The 19106-nt window shown below is 43.6% G+C and overlaps 1 protein-coding gene across 3 annotated transcripts in view; it reads right to left on the reverse strand.

Moving 5' to 3' along the window:
* Nucleotides 1-19106, reverse strand: part of F2 (coagulation factor II, thrombin) — a 32816-nt gene that overhangs the window by 1330 nt on the left and 12380 nt on the right. For all 3 annotated transcript variants that reach the window (XM_024748609.1, XM_024748610.1, XM_024748611.1), the window contains 8 exons: nucleotides 18553-18658; nucleotides 18314-18450; nucleotides 16367-16681; nucleotides 15892-16020; nucleotides 15671-15797; nucleotides 14981-15148; nucleotides 14275-14448; nucleotides 13807-13988 (listed from right to left, as the gene is read on the reverse strand). In XM_024748609.1, the coding sequence (XP_024604377.1) occupies nucleotides 13807-13988; nucleotides 14275-14448; nucleotides 14981-15148; nucleotides 15671-15797; nucleotides 15892-16020; nucleotides 16367-16681; nucleotides 18314-18450; nucleotides 18553-18658 (1338 nt within the window). The remainder of the gene's footprint in view (nucleotides 1-13806; nucleotides 13989-14274; nucleotides 14449-14980; nucleotides 15149-15670; nucleotides 15798-15891; nucleotides 16021-16366; nucleotides 16682-18313; nucleotides 18451-18552; nucleotides 18659-19106) is intronic.

Here is a 19106-nt window from a genome sequence, read left to right on the forward strand (position 1 = left end):
ATTTAAAAATTAGGGACTTCCCTGGTGTCACAGTGGTTAAGAATCTGCCTGCCAATGCAGGGGACACGGGTTTGAGCCCTGGTCTGGGAAGATCCCACATGACGTGGAACAACTAAGCCTGTGAGCCACAACTGTTGAACCTGTGTCTAGAGCCCGCGAGCCACAGCTGCCGAGGCCTACCCGCCTAGAGCCCGTGCTCCGCAACGGGAGAGGCCACTGCAATGAGAAGCCTGCGCACCGCCAATGAAGAGTAGCCCCCGCTTGCCGCAACTAGAGAAAGCCCGCACGCAGCAACAAAGACCCAACCCAGCCAAAAATAAAATAAATCAAAAAAAATTTTTAAATCAAAAATTAAAAATAAATGGACAGGGGTGGGATAGGGAGAGTTGGAGAGAGGGAGACGCAAGAAGGATGACATATGGGAACATATGTATATATATGGCTGATTCACTTTGTTATAAAGCAGAAACTAACACACCATTGTAAAGCAATTATACCCCAATAAAGATGTTAAAAAAAAAAAAAAAAAATGGACAGGGACTTCCCTGGTGGTCCAGTGGTAAAGAATCCTTCCTGCAATGATCCCTGACCAGGGATCAAATGCAGGTTTGATCCCTGGTCAGGGAACTAAGATCCCACATGCTGCGGGGCAACGAAGCCCGCACGCCACAACTACTGAGCCCGCGTGCCTCAACTAGAGAGCCCACGTACCACAACGAAGATCCTGTGTGCTGCAACTAAGACCTGATGCAGCCAAAAATAAAAATAATAAATGGACAGAACAATGGGAAGTAATTAAAAGCAGAAAGTGGTCGAAATGGAACTCACACTAAAGAAATGAGTCCCTCAATAAGAAAAAGAAAGCAATGGAACAGAGTTAATATGTATAATATAGTCCAAGAAAACTTCACAGAAATAAAAGATTGGATGTGCATATTGAAAGGATCCACTGGGAACCTGGCAAAGCTGATCTGAAACACTGAACTCTGAGACGTGTCCTAAAAAAACTGAGACTTCAAAAAAAAAAAAAAAAACTGAGACTTCAAAGATGAAGAAAAAACCTTCAACGCCTGGAAGCAAAACAACTCAACTCCCTTATAAGAGCAAAACAATTACACCAGCATCAGATTTCAAAAATAACATACAAAGCAAGCAATGATAAAGCTATATTTTCAAAAAATTCAAGGAAGGAAAATGTGAACCATGGATTTTATATTCAATCATGCTGAGCTTCAGGTGTCAAGGCTACAGAAAACCAGTTATAAACACATAGAAACTCAGGAAGTTCTATCCCCATAACCCTTCTTGAAAAATCGACTAGTGGACAAGCTTCATCCAACCAGGAGATGAATGCTTCGGCAAAAGGACTTATTAACTGTCTGACAAGTAGAAATAATACAACTAAAAGTATGAGAGGAGAAGAGAAAGAGGAAAGTAAACTCACTGATTGTAACAATTAAAAGAATATAAGAAACTAAGGGCATTTCAAAAAGGTGTAAGACCAAAGATAATGAGTAGAACAAAAATGCAAACCTTACTAAATATATGAAATTATTTGAAAAGTAAAGAAAAGATCACACAGGGAAAAAACACAGTAAATGAAACATAATATACATAAAAATAACAAAATCATATGAGATACTAATTCTATTAATCATATCAATAAATATGAATGGGCTTAACTCACTTTTTAAAAAACAAAAAGATTTTTAATTTGACTCACAAAGCAAGACTCAACGATGCTATATATGAGACAAAACAAAGTGATTCATAGAGGCTAAAGTTAAAGGGATGGACAAAAGTATAACAGGAGAATGGAAACAAAGAGAGCAGGGATAGTGAAGCTCAAGTTGAAAGTAAAGAAGGACACTTTTACTGCTAAAAGCCACAGTTCACAATGAATAATTAACAGTTATAAATATCTGCATCAAATAACACAGCAACTGCCTTTATAAAGTAAAAGATTATAAATGATGCAAGGAGATAGACAGAAATACATTAATAGAATTCAACACACCAAACTCAGTACAAGACATATCAAGTGAACTGAAAATAAACAAGGATATAAATGACCTAAATAACTGATAAGGTACATTTATGGACATATATATATATATATATTGAACTTTACACGTGGATAAAGGAGAACACATCTACACACCTCAAGCACACATGTACATTCACAGAAACTGATCAAACGGTTCTCAGAAAAATCAGTTCCATAAAGTAGAAATATTACAAACTGTATTCCTGGATTATAATGCAGCAAAACTGAAAATCAAAATGCTAAAGGGCCCTCCCATCTGGAAAATTTAAAACCACCTATTAACTCTTGAGTGAAAGGGGAATACACACTGAAATTAGAGAGTTTCTAAAAAAAAATAATTCAAACATAATTCAATAATTCAAACAAACAGTGTTTTCCATGAATGGTGTTTTCCATTCATAGCCCTACTCAGTAAAAACTGAAGATCAAAGATAAATTAACCAGGGACTTCCCTGGTGGTGCAGCAGATAAGACTCCGAGCTCCCAATGCAAGGGGCCTGGGTTCCATCCCTAGGCAGGGAACTAGATCCCACATGCATGCCACAACTAAGACTTCACATGCCACAACTAAGGAGACAGTGTGTCACAACTAAGGAGCCGGCGAGCCGCAACTAAGACCCCACACAACCAAATAAATACTTTTAAAAATAAAATAAAAAATAAATTAACCAAATTGGCAGCTCAAAAAGCTTTTAGAAAAAGAACAGCAAAGTGAACCAAAAGGAAGTATAAGGGAAAAAAATTAAGATCAAAGCAGAAATTAATGAGGTACAAAATAGAAAAATAATAAGCCTAATTAATAAGTCAAATTCTTAGGTATTTTGTTTCCAATCACTAGCTAATTTACTCAAGAAAAATAAGGAAGAAAACACAAATATATAAAATAAGGTGCCAAGGAGGAAAAAAAAACATAAGAGAAGACACTGTAGCACAAGATACAATATAGACTTCAACAAATTGAAAGACATTTCTTGTCCTTGGATAGAATGGCTCAACATCAAAAAGAAGTCAGTTCTCCCTAATTTAATTTATAACTTTAATGTAATCCCAATAAAAAATACCAAGTTTTTTATAGAGCTAGATAAGTTGATACTAAAATTCATGTGGAAAAACAAACATGCAAGAGTTGCCAGGAAAACACTGGAAAAGAAAAACTACAGGAGAAGATAAGCTCTACCAGATATTAAAACATACTCTAAAGCCTCTATAATGAAAACAAGACAACATTTTAACAGAACAGACAACAGACCAGAAGAACCAAACAGAATGTCCAGAAACAGACTTAGGCACACACAGAAACCTAGTATGTGATAAAGGCGACATCTCAAATTACTGGGGCAAAGACAGATTTTTTTTTTTCTTTAGTATTTTTTTAAATTTATTTATTTATTTTTGGCTGCATTGGGTCTTCGCTGCTGCGTGTGGGCTTTCTCTAGTTGCGGCAAGCGGGGGTTACTCTTTGTTGCAGTGTGCAGGCTTCTCATTGCGGTGGCTCCTCTTGTTGCGAGCATGGGCTCTTGGCGCACAGGCTTCAGCAGCTGTGGCTTGCGGGCTCAGTAGTTGTGGCTCGCGGGCTCTAGAGCACAGGCTCAGTAGTTGTGGCGCACGGGCTTAGTTGCTCTGCGGCATGTGGGATCTTCCCAGACCAGGGCTCGAACCCGTGTCCCCTGCATTGGCAGGTGGATTCTTAACCACTGCACCACCAGGGAAGTCCCCAAAGACAGAGTTTTAAATAAATGGTACAGAGACAGCTTATTAGCCATTTAGGAAAAGATAAATTAAATCCATACCTTACATTGTATGCAAGAATAAACTCCAAATGACTCTGAGATCTGAGTGTAGGAAAATGAAACCAAGTACTAGAAGAAAATATGAGTGAATTTCTCTATGACCTGGGTATAAGGAAGGTTCTTTTAACTCTGACGCAAAATCCAGGTGCACTAAAATGAAATATTAATAAATTTGACTACATAAAAAAATTTAATTGGATGGCCAAAACATAATAAAGGATAAAGAAAAAGAAACTGGAAGAAAATATTTGCAAAGTATATCACAAATAGAGGCCTAATATCACTAACATATGAAGAACTCTTTAAAAATGATAGGAGGGACTTCCCTGGTGGCACAGTGGTTAAGAATCTGCCTGCCAATGCAGGGGACATGGTTTGATCCCTGGTCTGGGAAGATCCCACATGCCATGGAGCAGCTAAGCCCGTGTGCCACAACTACTGAGCCTGCGCTCTAGAGCCCATAAGCCACAAGTACTGAGCCCCACGTGCCCAGAGCCCGTGCTTCATAACAAGAGAAGCCACCACAGTGAGAAGCCTGTGCACTTCAATGAAGAGTAGCCCCCACTCGCCACAACTAGGGAAAGCCCGCGCGCAGCAACGGAGACCCAACGCAGACAAAAACAAACAAATAAATTAATTAATTAATTTTTTTTAAAAAATGGGGCTTCCCTGGTGGTGCAGTGGTTGAGAGTCCGCCTGCCGATGCAGGGGACACGGGTTCGTGCCCCAGTCCGGGAAGATCCCACGTGCCGCGGAGCGGCTGGGCCCGTGAGCCCTGGCCGCAGGGCCTACACGTCCGGAGCCTGTGCTCCGCAACGGGAGAGGCCACAACAGTGAGAGGCCCGCGTATCGCAAAAAAGAAAAAAAAAAAAAAAAATGATGGGAGAGGGACAAAAAAATGGACCGTAAAAACATGAACAGACAATTCACAAAAAAAGAAATAAAAATCGTCAGTAAGGATATAAAAAGATGTTCAATTACAAAATATTGGAAATCTAAATACCCATACACAGGAAATGGTTGAAGACACTATCATACATCCTCCTAATGTGACTATAAAATTTTCTTTTTTATTGAAATATAGTTGATTTACAATGCTGTGTTAGTTTCTGGTGTACAGCAGTGATTCAGTTATACATATATTTTTTTCATATTCTTTTCCATTATAGTTTATAACAAAATATTGAATATAGTTCCCTGTGTTATACAGTAGGACCTTGTTATTTATCTATTTTATATATAGTTGTTTGTATATGCTAATCCCAAATTCCTAATTTATCCCTCTCCTCTCCTTTCCCCTTTGGTAACCACTAGGAAGTTTGTGTGGTAAGTTTGTTTTCTATGAATGGATAAAGATGATATAAGATGTGCGTGTGTGTGTGTATATATATATGTATATATACACACACACACACACACACACACACACACACACACACAATGGAATATTACTCAGCCACAAAAAAGAATGAAATAATGCCATTTGTAGCAACATGGATGGACCTAGAGTTTATCATACTAAATGAAGTAAATCAGACAAAGACAAACATCATATGATATCACTTACATGTGGAATCTTAAGAAATGATATAAATGAACTTATTTACAAAACAGAAACAGACTCACAGACATATAAAAATATAAATTTTTTTTAATAAGGAAAAGCTCTATAACTAAAATGGAATGAATTTCCAGGATACATTAGGTGAAAAAAGCAAAGTACAAAAGAATATCTATACTGTGCTACTCTGTGAAAAGGGAAAAATAAGAAAATATAAATGTGTCTGCTCATTTGTGCAAAAAGAAACAGAAGAAGAATAAACCTCAAACTACTGAGAATGGTTAACTGCAGGGCCTGGATGGAAATGTGGTGGAAAGGAAGGAGGTGGGAACAGGACAGGAGGAAAAGGGGAATATCATTCTCTGAGTGTACCTGTATAAAGAATCTGATTTTTGGACCATGTTAATACAGGCACACCTTGGAGATACTGTGGGTTCAGTTATAGACCACCACAATAAAGCAAGTCATATGAATTTTTTGGTTTCTTGGTGCATATAAACGTTATGTCTACAGTATACTATAGTCTATTAAGAGTGCAATAGCATTATGTCAAAAAATATATACAGGACTTCCCTGGTGGTGCAGTGGTTAAGAATCTGCCTGCCAATGCAAGGGCCACGGGTTCGATCCCTGGTCCGGGAAGATCCCACATGCTGCGGAGCAACTAAGCCCGTGCGCCACAACTACTGAGCCTGCACTCTAGAGCCCGCGAGCCACAGCTACTGAAGCCTGCGCGCCTAGAACCCATGCTCTACAACAAGAGAAGCCACTGCAATGAGAAGCCCACACACCACAACCAAGAGTAGCCCCCGCTCACCACAACTAGAGAAAGCCTGAGTGAAACAACGAAGACCCAATGCAGCCAAAAATAACTAAATAAATGAATAAAAAATATATATACACATACTTGAATTTAAAAATATTTTGTTGGGCTTCCCTGGTGGCGCAGTGGTTGAGAGTCTGCCTGCCGATGCAGGGGACACGGGTTCGTGCCCCAGTCTGGGAAGATCCCACATGCCATGGAGTGGCTGGGCCCGTGAGCCATGGCTGCTGAGCCTGCGCGTCCAGAGCCTGTGCTCCACAACGGGAGAGGCCACAACAATGAGAGGCCCGCGTACCGCAAAAATAAAATAAAATAAAAATATTTTGTTGCATACAAACTACTACGTATAAAATAAATAATCTACAAGGATATACTGTACAAACAGGGAATATAGTCAATATTTTATAACTATAAATGGAATATAACCTCTAAAACTGTGAATCATTATGTTGTATACCTAAAACTTATTGTACATCAACTACACCTTAATAAAAAAAATATTTTGTTGCTAAAAACTGCTGACCATCATTTGAACCTCCAGCAAATTGTAATCTTTTTGCTGGTGGAGGGTCTTGCCTCCACGTGGATTGCTGCTGACTGAACAGGGTGGTGGTGCTGAAGGTGGGGTGGCCATGGCGATGTCTTAAAATAAGACAACAATGAAGTTTGCCCCACTGATGGACTCTTCCTTTCAAGAACAATTTCTCTGAAGCATGCAGTGCTATTTGATAGCTTTTTACCCACAGAACTTCCTTCAAACTAGGAGTCAATCCTCTCAAACCCTACCACTGCTTTATCAACTAAGTTTATGTAATGTTCCAAATCCCCTGTTGTCATTTCAACAGTCTTCACAGCATTTTTACCAGCAGTAGAGTCCACCTCAAGAAACCACTTTCTCCTCATCCATTAAAGTTTTATCGTAAGATGGCAGCAATTCAGTCACATCTTCAGGCTCCACTTCTAATTCTAGTTCTCTTGCTATTTTCGCCACATCTGCAGTTATTTCCTCCACTGATGTCTTGAACCCCTCAAAGTCATCCATGAGGGTTGGAACAACTTCTTCTAAACTCCTGTTCATGTTGGTATTGTGACCTCTTTCCATGAAATCACAAATGTTTTTTTTTTGAATATTTTATTTTTTGATACAACAGGTTCTTATTATCTATTTTATACATATTAGTGTATACACATCAATCCCAATCTCCCAATTCATCACACAACCACCACCACCACCACGGCCAATTTCCCCTCTTGGTATCCATACATTTGTTCCCCACATCTGTGTGTCTATTTGTGCCCTGCAAACTGGTTCATCTGTACCATTTTTCTAGGTTCCACATATATGCGTTAATATACGATATTTGTTTTGCTCTTTCTGACTTACTTCACTCTGTATGACAGTCTCTAGATTCATCCATGGCTCTACAAAGGACCCAATTTCGTTTCTTTTTATGGCTGAGTAATATTCCATTGTCTATATGTACCACATCTTCTTTATCCATTCGTCTGTCGTTGGGCATTTAGGTTGCTTCCATGACCTGGCTACTGTAAACAGTGCTGCAATGAACATTGGGGTGCATGTGTCTTTTTGAATTATGGTTTTCTCTGGGTATATGCCCAGTAATGGGATTGCTGGGTCATATGGTAATTCTATTTTTAGTTTTTTAAGGAACCTCCACTCTACGCTGTTCTCCATAGTGGCTGTATCAATTTACATTCCCACCAACAGTGCAAGAGGGTTCCCTTTTCTCCACACCCTCTCCAGCAGTTGTTGTTTGTAGATTTTCTGACGATGCCCATTCTAACCGGTGTGAGGTGATACCTCATTGTAGTTTTGATTATTTCTCTAATAATTAGTGATGCTGAGCAGCTTTTCATGTGCTTCTTGGCCATCTCTATGTCTTCTTTGGAGAAATGTCTATTTAGGTCTTCTGCCCATTTTTGGATTGGGTTGTTTGCTTTTTTTAATTTGAGCTGCATGAGCTGTTTATATATTTTGGAGATTAATCCTTTGTCTGTTGATTTGTTTGCAAATATTTTCTCCCATTCTGAGGGTTGTCTTTTCATCTTGAATGTAGTTTCCTTTGCTTTGCAAAAGCTTTTCAGTTTCATTAGGTCCCATTTGTTTATTTTTGTTTTTATTTCCATTACTCTAGGAGGTGGATCAAAAAAGATCTTGCTGTGATTTATGTCAAAGAGTGTTCTTCCTATGTTTTCCTCTAAGAGTTTTATAGTGTCTGGTCTTACATTTAGGTCTCTAACCCATTTTGAGTTGATTTTTGTGTACAGTGTTAGGGAGTGTTCTAATTTCATTCTTTTACATGTAGCTGTCCAGTTTTCCCAGCATCACTTATTGAAGAGGCTGTCTTTTCTCCATTGTATATCCTTGCCTCCTTTGTCATAGATTACTTGACCATAGGTGCGTGGGTTTATCTCTGGGCTTTCTATCCTGTTCCACTGAAATCACAAATGTTCTTAATGGCATCTAGAATGGTGAATCCTTTCCAGAAGGTTTTCAATTTCCTTTGCCCAGATCCATCAGGGGAATCACTATCTATGGCAGCTTTAGCCTTATGAAATGTATTCATTAAGATAATAAGACTTAAAAAAAAAAAAAAAAAAAAAAAAAAAAAAAAAAGATAATAAGACTTGAAAGAAAAAATTACTCCTTAATCCATGGGCTGCAGAATGGATGTTGTGTTTGCAGGCATGAAAACAACGTTAATCTTGTGGTATGCCTTCATCACAGCTCTTGGGTAACCAGGTGCATTGTCAATGAGAAGGAATATTTCGAAAGGAATCTTTTTTTTCTGAGCAGTAGGTCTCAACAGTGGGCTTAAAATATTCAGTAATCTATGTTGTAAACAGATGTGCTGTCATCAGGTTTTGTTGTTCCATTTAGAGAGCACAGGGAGAGTAGAGTTAGCATAATTCTTAAGGGCCCTAGGATTTTCAGAACGGTAAATGAACACTGGCTTCAACTTTTAAGTCGCCAGCTGTTTCAGCCCCTAACAAAAGAGCCAGCCTGTCCTCTAAAGCTTTGAAGCCAGGCAGTGACTTCTCCTCTCCAACTATGAAAGCCCTAGATGGTATCTCCTTCCAATGTAAGGCTGTTTGGCTACACTGAAAATCAGTTGTTTAGTAGAGTCATCTTCATGAGTTATCTTAGCTAAATCTTCTGGATAACTTGCTGCTTTACCTTGTAGTTTTATATTATGAAGACAGCTTCTTTCCCTAAACCTCATGAATCAATCTCTGCTAGCTTCAAAGTTCTGGCTTAAGGGAATGTTATGGCTGATTTGATCTTCTAACCAGACCACTAAAACTTTCTTCATATCAGCAATAAGGCTGTTTTGCTTTCTTATTTATGTATTCACTAGAATAGCACTTTTTAATTAATTAATTAATTTGTTTGTTTTTGTTTTTTGCGGTACGCGGGCCTCTCACTGTTGTGGCCTCTCCCGTTGCGGAGCACAGGCTCCGGAAGCGCAGGCTCAGCAGCCATGGCTCACGGGCCCAGCCGCTCCGCGGCATGTGGGACCTTCCCGGACCGGGGCACGAACCTGCGTCCCCTGCATTGGCAGGCGGACTCTCAACCACTGCACCACCAGGGAAGCCCAATTTAAAAAAATTTTTAAAAATAAATTAAACTCTCTAATGAAGAAAAATTAAAAACAAAAATTTCCTTCAAGAACTTTTCCTTTGCACTTACAGAGTGGCTAACTGTTTGACACAAGAGGCCTAGCTTTTGGCCTGTCTTGGCTTTAGACATGCCTTCCTCACTAAGCTTAATCACTTCTAGCTTTTTATTTAAAATGAGAGAATGCAACTCTTCCTTTCACTTGAACACTTAGAGGCCATTGTAAGATTATTGATTGGCCTAATTTCAATATTGTTGTATCTCAGGGAATAGGGAGGCCTCAGGAAAGAGAGAGATGGGGGAATGGCTGGTTGGTGGAGCAGTCAGAACACACAGTTTGCTGTCTTGGCACAGTTCATGATGCCCCAAAACAATTACAATAGTAACATCAAAGATCACCGATCACAGTTCACCATAACATACATAATAATAATGCAAAAATTTGACACATTGTAAGAATTACTAAAATGTGACATATGAAGTGAGCAAATGCTATTGGAAAAATGGCGCTGATAGAATTCCTTGATGCTGGATTACCACAAACCTTCAATTTGTAAAAGAAACAATATCTGGGAAGGGCAATAACGTAAAGCACAAACCTAAGTGTCTATCAACAGATGAATGGATAAAAGATGTGGTATATATATATATAAAATAAATATTACTCAGCCATAAAAAAGAATGAAATTCTGCCATTTGCAACAACATGGATGGACCTAGAGGGTACTATGCTTAGTGAAATAAGTCAGACTGAGAAAAACAAATACTGTGTTATCACTTATATGTGGAATCTAAAAAATAAAACAAATGAATAAATATAGCAAAACAGAAACAGACTCACAGATAGAGAGAACAAACTAGGAGTTACCAGTGGGGAAAGGGAAGCGGGGAGGGGCAAGGGGATTAAGAGATACAAACTACTATGTATAAAATAAATAGGTCACAAGGATATATTGAACAGGAAATACAGCCATTATTTTGTAATAACTTTAAATGGAGTATAATCTATAAAAACATTAAATCACTATGTTGTACACCTGAAACTAATATAATATTGTAAATCAACTATATTTAAATAAAATAAAAAATATGTAAATAAATAAAGCAAAGCATAATAAAACAAGGTAATAGTCCAAAAATGAACAAGTAAAGACAACAAAGATGGGAAGGAGGACCCAAAATTGAATACAATCATGAAACAAATGAGCCTAACTGTATTTTAAATAAATAACATAGGGAAGGGGATAATAATTACCCAAGTTACTTTTAGACACAGTACTGTAACTATATATATATATATATATATCTTCAGGCTAAAAACAGAAACAACCATGAAGAAATGCTAAACTCTAGCTTGTAGAATTATTTTCCACAGTCATGGATGAGTGATTCTCAAACTGTGTATTCTTGTATTAACCAAATAAGTAAATACATTACAGATAATAGGAGTCAGATTTCTCATTATCAACAGAGACTGTAACAAATGTGGAAAGGGAGAAGCTAAAATTAATCATATTGCATTGCAAGAGGGAGGAACACTCCCCAACTCATTCTACGAGGCCACCATCACCCTGATACCAAAACCAGCCAAAGATGTCACAAAGAAAGAAAACTACAAGCCATTATCACTGATAAACATACATGCAAAAATCCTCAACAAAATACTAGCAAACAGAATCTAACAGCACATTAAAAGGATCATACACCATGATCAAGTGGGGTTTATTCCAGGAATGCAAGGATTCTTCAATATATGCAAATCAATCAATGTGATACAACATATTAACAAACTGAAGGATAAAAACCATATGATAATCTTAATAGATGCAGGAAAAGCTTTTGACAAAATTCAACACCCATTTATGATAAAAACCTTCCAGAAAGTAGGCATAGAGGGAGCTTACCTCAACATAATAAAACCTATTGCATTGCAATGGGAGGTTTCAGTGTCATCTCATGGTTTTAGATAGATAAATAGATAGAAAGAACATAGATATAGATTTAGGCATGTACATAATACATGTATGTTCTAATTCTGTCTGCTAAGAGGGCCTAGGAGCAATGACACCCCAGTAACAATGTGCACAACTGGCACCCAGATCTTGGTTTCTAAATACCATTCTCCACTAGAAGGCAAGTAGGATGAACCTAGAACATCTTGAAAGTACTCAGAGATTGACAGGACATCTCCAAAAGTCACAGAAGCCAGGTTGTTTGTTTTTTTTTTTACTCCCACTGGCCAAACCTGGGATAATTTGGGCATAAAGAAAGGACCCATGAGTCCACAGTGACAGAGTGAAAGAAAATTCTTCCTTACAATAAGATGATCACTAATAAATGTAGAAGGAATGACAGAATTAAAAGATCACCATTTGGCAGCTACCAGAGTCAGGAGAACAATTTGATGAGAAACAGGACAGACAGTATTCAACTTTCTCCCCACAGGATGTTAGTCTTTAAAAGGAAAACAGAACTTTACAGTGAGAAACATGGCAGATGCAGACACCACCTTAACCAAGAGGTCAGAGTTAATCTCACCAGTTATGGGACAGAGACGTCATATGCCTGAAAAGGACACAACATCACTTAGCTTGAATCTGATCATTAGGAAACCTTAGAGAAAGCCAAACTGAGGCCAATCTACAGAATAACTGGCCTATACATGTCAAATATGTCTAAATCGTGAAAGACAAAGACTGACAACTGAGTACAATGTGTGATCCTGGACTGGATCCTGGATGGGAAAAACGTTTTTGTTTTTCTTTTGCTAAAAAAGATCAGTAAGTAGGACAACTGGAAAACATTTAAATGAAGTCTAAAAATTAGACAAAGGTATTATATCATTATTAATTTCTTTTTTCATTATTAATTTCTTGATTTAATAAATGTACTGTGGTTATGGCAGAGAACAACCCTGTTTTTTTGGAAATACTTAAGTGTACGGGTAAAAAAGGTAACATGTACAATTTAGTCTCAAATAATGTGTATATGTGTGTGTATAAATACACACACACAGAACACACACACTCACAAAGGAGGTGGCAGAATCTGGATGACAGTATAAAGGAATTCTTTGTATTATTTTTGCAACTTTCCTGTGAGTCTGAAATCACCTAAAATTTTTTTAATTTTTAAAAATTTAAAAATTAAGTTAGATCGTTTACTCACCTGCCCCAAAGTCTCCAATAATGTCCTATCTCAATAAAGCCAAAGTCCTTCAAGGCCCTGAAGGAAGCACCCATCCCCTGACTGCCCACCTCTCTCCCCTCTTCCAATGCTGCCCTTCCTGTGTTTACTGCCCTCCAGCCACACAGGCCTCCCTGCTGCTCCTAAGACACGCCAAGCATGCTCCCACCTCAGGGCCTTTGTACCTGCTGTCTCCACAAGTCTGGAGTGCACTTCCTCTAGACTGGCTCACTCTTTCATGTCTTCTAGTCTCTGCTTAAACATCACTTCTCAGAGAGGCCTCCTCCAACCACTCTGTCTCAATCGTCCCATCCCCACCTCTCATTCCCTTACTCAGCTTAATTTTTCTTCTATCAGGATTGCTATTCTAGATCTGCTTACTGACACACTCTCCTTCTAGGAAGGAAGCTCTCTGAAGACACAGGAGACCCCATCTGTTAGGGTCCTTTTCGGACACCCTGGAATACTGCCTGCACCACAGTAAGCACTCAGTAAATATTTGCTGAACGACTGAATGAATGAATGGCTTTTCCTCCACCCGTGGCCTCTGGTTGGTGTCTGGCTCACATATACTGACAACTTGACCAGTGACTAGCACCACGCCTAACACCTTAAATACACTATCTTGCTCAACCCTCACACAGCCTAATAGAATAGAGCCAGGACTTGAACCCAGGCCTGTGCTACTCACGTGTCTCAGTCCTCCCAACCCAAGGCCCTGCTGTTCCCGCCTGCCCAGCCAGGCCCAGGGGACTTTACCAGCACAGAACATGTTGTCGGTGATGCGGATCCGGGTGGAGGCCTTGCAGACCAGCTGCTCCACGATGGGCAGGTTCACCACCTGCAGCACGCTGGGCTGCACCTCAGCAATATTGGCTGTCCACGTCTCCCTCAGGTTGCCCCAGCCCGTCACTCGCCCTTTGTATCCAGCCCGGAGCAACCTTTGGGGAAAGGAGAAGGACTGAGTGAGAACAGACCAGTCTAGAAACCTCCTGGCCCCAACACCATCCCTTAGAGACCTGAATCTAAAACACCTGTGCAGGAAGACACTGAGGCCCGGAAAAGGGAAGGAACTTCGGCAAGGCAACAGGCTGTCAGAGTCAGGACCAGAACCCAGCCCAGGCCCTCAGCTACCAGCCCCCTGGCCGCGCCCCAGCCACCTGCCCCCTGGCCAACCCCCTCGGCTCCCCCCCCCCCACCCCCCGGCTGCCCTTCTGGCCACCCCACTTGGTTGCTGTCTCTTTGTCGGGCAGGCACACGGGGTGGATGTATTCGGTGAAGCTGATGGGCTTCTTGAGCTTCAGCAAGGCGATGTCCCGGTCCAGGTTCTCCCTCCAGTTGTACCTGGGGTGGATGTGGATCTTTTCCAGCATGGAGATCTTTTCAATCTTTCGCTCATAGCTGTGCAGACCCCAGCAGAGAAAAGGAGAAGCTGTAGGCCACCCAATGAGGGGCAGCTAGTTCCCCGAGGAAGAAAACTGCCTGCCCTCAGGGTCTGGGAGTCAGCGTAACCAGCAGGCCACCAGTGAGGAGGAGAGGGCCGGCTCCTGTCCTGGCAGCTTCTTCCTGGCCTGAAGTTGCCCAGAGCTTTGGGATCAAACAGCCCAGGCAGGTAGGGGGAGGGACGCAGCCTGTAGGCCCTGATCCAAACAGCCTCTACTCAGAGGTCACACCTGGGCTATGTCCTGGTGCCTGGAAGGGTGCTAAGGGCAGGCCAGGATTCTGCTCTCTGCAAAGGCTTAGTTTCTCTATCCCCAGGTCCAAGTTTCAGTCAGGACGTGGCCATATAGACTTTACAGCAGAGCCTACAGGGTTTTCTACTGTGGAAGATGTATAGACATATCCCTCGTGGCCCAGAGTCACCAGAGCCCCTCACAGTCACTCGGGAGGACATGGACCCCTGCCAGACACGCATGGGCCCCCACTTCTGTACCTGGTGCGGGAGTGCTTGCCAATGCGCACCAGAAGGTCATTCTCAGTGAAGTTCTTGTCCCAAGGCGGGTACAGAAGACAGTGGGCAGCGGTGAGGATCCAGCGGTCACTGATGAGGCTGGCCCCGCACAGCAGCTCCTGGGGGCTCTTCCGGAAAAGCATCACCTGCCTGGGAGAAGAAGTGGGAAGCATTAGGAGGTGGGAGGGCTGCCCCTCCACCAGCCCTACAAGCGCCAAGTCCCAGGTTTAAGAACTAACTGGACAGAGCTCCCTACTGGGCCCGGACCCCAGCTTGACCTTCCCGTCCTTGGGGACCAGGGCATATATGTGACACCGCGGGGCTGCCACCTGCTTTTTGCACCCCCCCCTCCCCTCATCAAGCTTCTTCCAGGCCAGAGTTGGCACAGCTTAGCACAGCCCTGGGGTCAGAAGAACAGGAATCTAGTCCTGCTCTGTAACCCATTCACCAGCAGCACCATTTAGGCGAGTCACTTAAGCGCTCCAACCCACAGCTTCACCATCTGCTTTGGAGAAATAGTAAACCCAATCTCAAAAGGTGGCTGTGAGGGTTCGATGAGATGTTGGTGCTGGGCTAGGTTGTCTGTGGAGCCTAGACCTGTGAGGGCGGAGGAGTCTCCCAGGGCGCGGGATGCAGGCGCGCAAGGGGTCGGTGGGGGCAGGGAGCACGCACCAGGGCGCCAGGCCAATCTCCGCATCCCGGCCCTCCACGATGCGCCCCTCGATGTAGGAATCGAACAGCTCCTGTTCCGTTTTGTCCTGCACCAACTTATTCTCGAACAGAGGCCGCAGGCCACAGTCTGCCGAGCCAGCGGGACCGTGAGGGGCCGAGCGCTGCAACACCCGCCCCCGCCCCCATGCCGCGGCCCCGCGCCCCTCCGGCCGCCGCCTGACCTGCCTCCCCGGCGCCGAAGGTCCTCTCGTTGAAGAAGGGCTGAAATTTGTCCGCAGCGGTGCGTCCCTCTATGGCCGCATCCGGTTCCTCGCCCAGCCCATATCCCACCTCCTCATCCACCGGCTCCTCTGCAGGGACCCAGACACCAGCTAAGGCTGGGCCAGGCCATTCCTCACCCACCCTCTGACCTCCCCAAGCCCCCAGGCAGCCGCGGAGGTCGCCTGGTGTAGAGATTAAGAGCGCAAGCGCACCTGCGTTACTAGGAAACCAAACCTCGTGGGCCTCAGTTTCCTCAGCTGTAAGGTGGAGCTAGTATTACGCCCACCTGGTTAACGTCAGGTGTCATGAATGCACTCACTGGTGAGTGGTAAGCCTTATATCAGGTGGTAAAGCCTTAGATCAGGGGAGGCACTGTTCTTGTTGTTCCCTCCAGGCTGTGTCCTCTGTCTCATGTCCCCTGCCCTGCCCTCTCACCGCAATAGTCCAGGTCGCAGTACTCAAAGTCGCCAGGCTCCCCGGCCACGTAGCACCACGCGCCCTCCTCATCCCCGTCTGGGTTGCGGCAGAAGTTCTCCACCAGTGGGACAGCCGGGCTGAAGTCCTGGTCCTTGCTCAGGGCCTTGGCCCGCTCGCTGGCCCAGGCAAGGCAGGGAGACCCATGTATGGTCACCGCCAGGTGCCCTTGGTACTGCTGGCCGCGATCAGGGATGCACATTTCTGATTGAGGTGACAGATTCACTGCGAAGTCTCTGGAGTTTGAGGTCGGCTCCACAGTGACTCGCTCCTGGCCTGGTGGGTGAGGAAACAGAGGCGCAGAGTGGGTGGGACCACACGTGGAGCCAGACGGGATGTGAATCCCTGCCTTTCGGCCTTTATCCTACAGACCTCAAGTCACTTATCCTCTCTGAGCCACAGTCTGCTTGCCTGTGAAAGGGAATACTAATGCGTTTTTGCAGGGTTATTGAGAGATTTAAACAAAATATATGGCATAAGTGTCTGGTGCATAAGCCAGAGATAGGAACCAGGTTTCATCTCCTGCGCTATCTGTAATCTATTGGTAGTGACTGCCTGGAGTTTAAGGATTCTGTGCTTTCACAAGGGCACAGTAGGAAAGATAGCTGGGATCCACTGAGGATGTCTACACAGGCAGTAGGTCAGTTTCAGCATGCCTGCAACATATTTATCATAGGTGTTCAGGGGTGGGGGCTTGGTAAACTGTAGCTGTTTTTGTTACTATGATTGGCAACTCGCTGTAAGACTGGCCCCAGCATCCCTCATTGGGTCCTACAGTGATGCATGAAGGACAAAGAAGAGCAACCCATGTTTGGTAGATTGAGTTACTGGCACTAATTCTTTACTCCTACCTGGATCCACCTGGATCCACATCCTCTGCCCTGTTATTTTACAAGCAAAGGTGTAAAGGTCCACCTCTTGACCTTGGCCTTGATCATGGGACTTGCTTTGGCCAATGGCATGTGGGCAGAGCTGACTCTGCCAGTTCTGAGCCTAGGCTTAAAGATATGTGTCTGCTCACTGCTTGGTATTTCTGCCGCCCCCATGGAAGAAGCTGCTGCCTTTCAGCCCCCCCCCACAATGAGTACACACGGAGCAGACATGGACCCACCCACACAAGGAGCCAAGCTCAGCTGGACCCATTGTTTGACATAGGGCCACCAGCCGAGCCCAGCCTACACCTGGACCCTACCGACGCGTGAGCGAGTGCAGCTGAGATCAGCAGAGCCACCCCAGCTGAACCTCAGACACATAAGAAATAAATGCGGGACTTCCCCGGAGGTCCAGTGGTTAAGATCTCCCCTTCCAATACAGGGGGTGTGGGTTCAATCCCTGGTCGGGGAGCTAAGATCCCACGTGCCTCGCAGCCAAAAAACCAAAACAGAAGCAATACTGTAACAAATTCAATAAAGACTTTAAAAATGGTCCACGTCAAAAAAATAAAGAAAGAAATGCTTATCGGTGTATGCCCCCCAGCTTTTGTGGCTGTTTGTGACTTTGTGGGGTTTGCAGCATTATTATGGCTATAGCTAGCTGACACATCATGGGAAATAATGATGACAGAATCATGCAGGGCTGGACTGTACGAGGCTTGCTCTGTGATGCTCGGCAAAGGGTACATGGACTGAAATGGTTAGGAAGGGGGAAGAATGCCTCAAGCAGGAAGTAAAGCATATTTAGAATGGGCCACATCCTGGATCATAAGGAAGCAAAGGCTGTGGAGGGAGGGGAGGAGACTGGAAGCTAACTCTCTCTGGTCTCCTGACTTCACTCACCAACAAGCTCAAATAGGTCGTCAGTAACTAACACCAGCTCAAAGGGAGCCAGGATCTTGATTCCCATCCTGTGCTGCCAGGCCCATGCAGACCCGTGGCCTTGGCCACGCCCACCTGACCTCCCCCAGCTCACCGCAGACAGGGAGGCTGCACTCCTCCCTCTGCACAGTGGGGAGCGTCGTGTAGCACCAGGGCCCAGTGATGCTGCCATCTGGATTGCGGCAAAAATTCTCCTGCAGGTCAGCTCCAGGGTGGGTGGTAGAGTTGATTCTGGAACAGAAAATTGCTCAGCAGGAGGCGTCTCCCCCACCCCCAGTGTCTCCTCACCCCCTATTCTCAGACCCCTGGCAGACAGGCCTGCCCATCACTCACTCCGGCTTATGTGGGTAGCGACTCCTCCACAGCTGGCATTCGATGCCTGACCGGGTGAAGCTCACGTTCCCTCGGTAGTTCATACCCAGACCTTCGGCACAGTTACCTGCAGAGACCCCCAGCCCAGGTCTCCTACACTGAGGATTTGTCCCCGCTTCTCTCCTAGTAGAGCTCTATCGGTCCATCCCCTCCAAGCTACCTCTGGTCCGTGACCCTTAACCTGCATTTACTCAGCACTTCCTCTGTACCCAGCAGCTCTACAATACATTTAACCGTAGTCACCAAATATTCACTGAGTGCCCACTGTGTGACAACCATGTGACAGGCAGTATGCCAGGTACTAAGGACACAGCAATGAATAAGACAGTCATAGCCAAGTAGGTTCCTGCCCTCATAGAGCTAATGTTCAGTGGCTCCTCATAGCCAGCAGAATGAAAAAGTGAACAAGGTTCTCCGAATCTGGCCCTGGTCTAGGTGTCCTGTTATCTTAGCTCCTCGTGCCTAAGGGCCTTTGCACGTGCTCTTTCCTTTGCCTTGGCCATGCTTTCCTATTT

Source organism: Neophocaena asiaeorientalis, unplaced genomic scaffold (assembly GCF_003031525.2).
Source record: "Neophocaena asiaeorientalis asiaeorientalis breed wild unplaced genomic scaffold, Neophocaena_asiaeorientalis_V1.1 scaffold43, whole genome shotgun sequence".
NCBI lineage: Eukaryota > Metazoa > Chordata > Mammalia > Artiodactyla > Phocoenidae > Neophocaena > Neophocaena asiaeorientalis.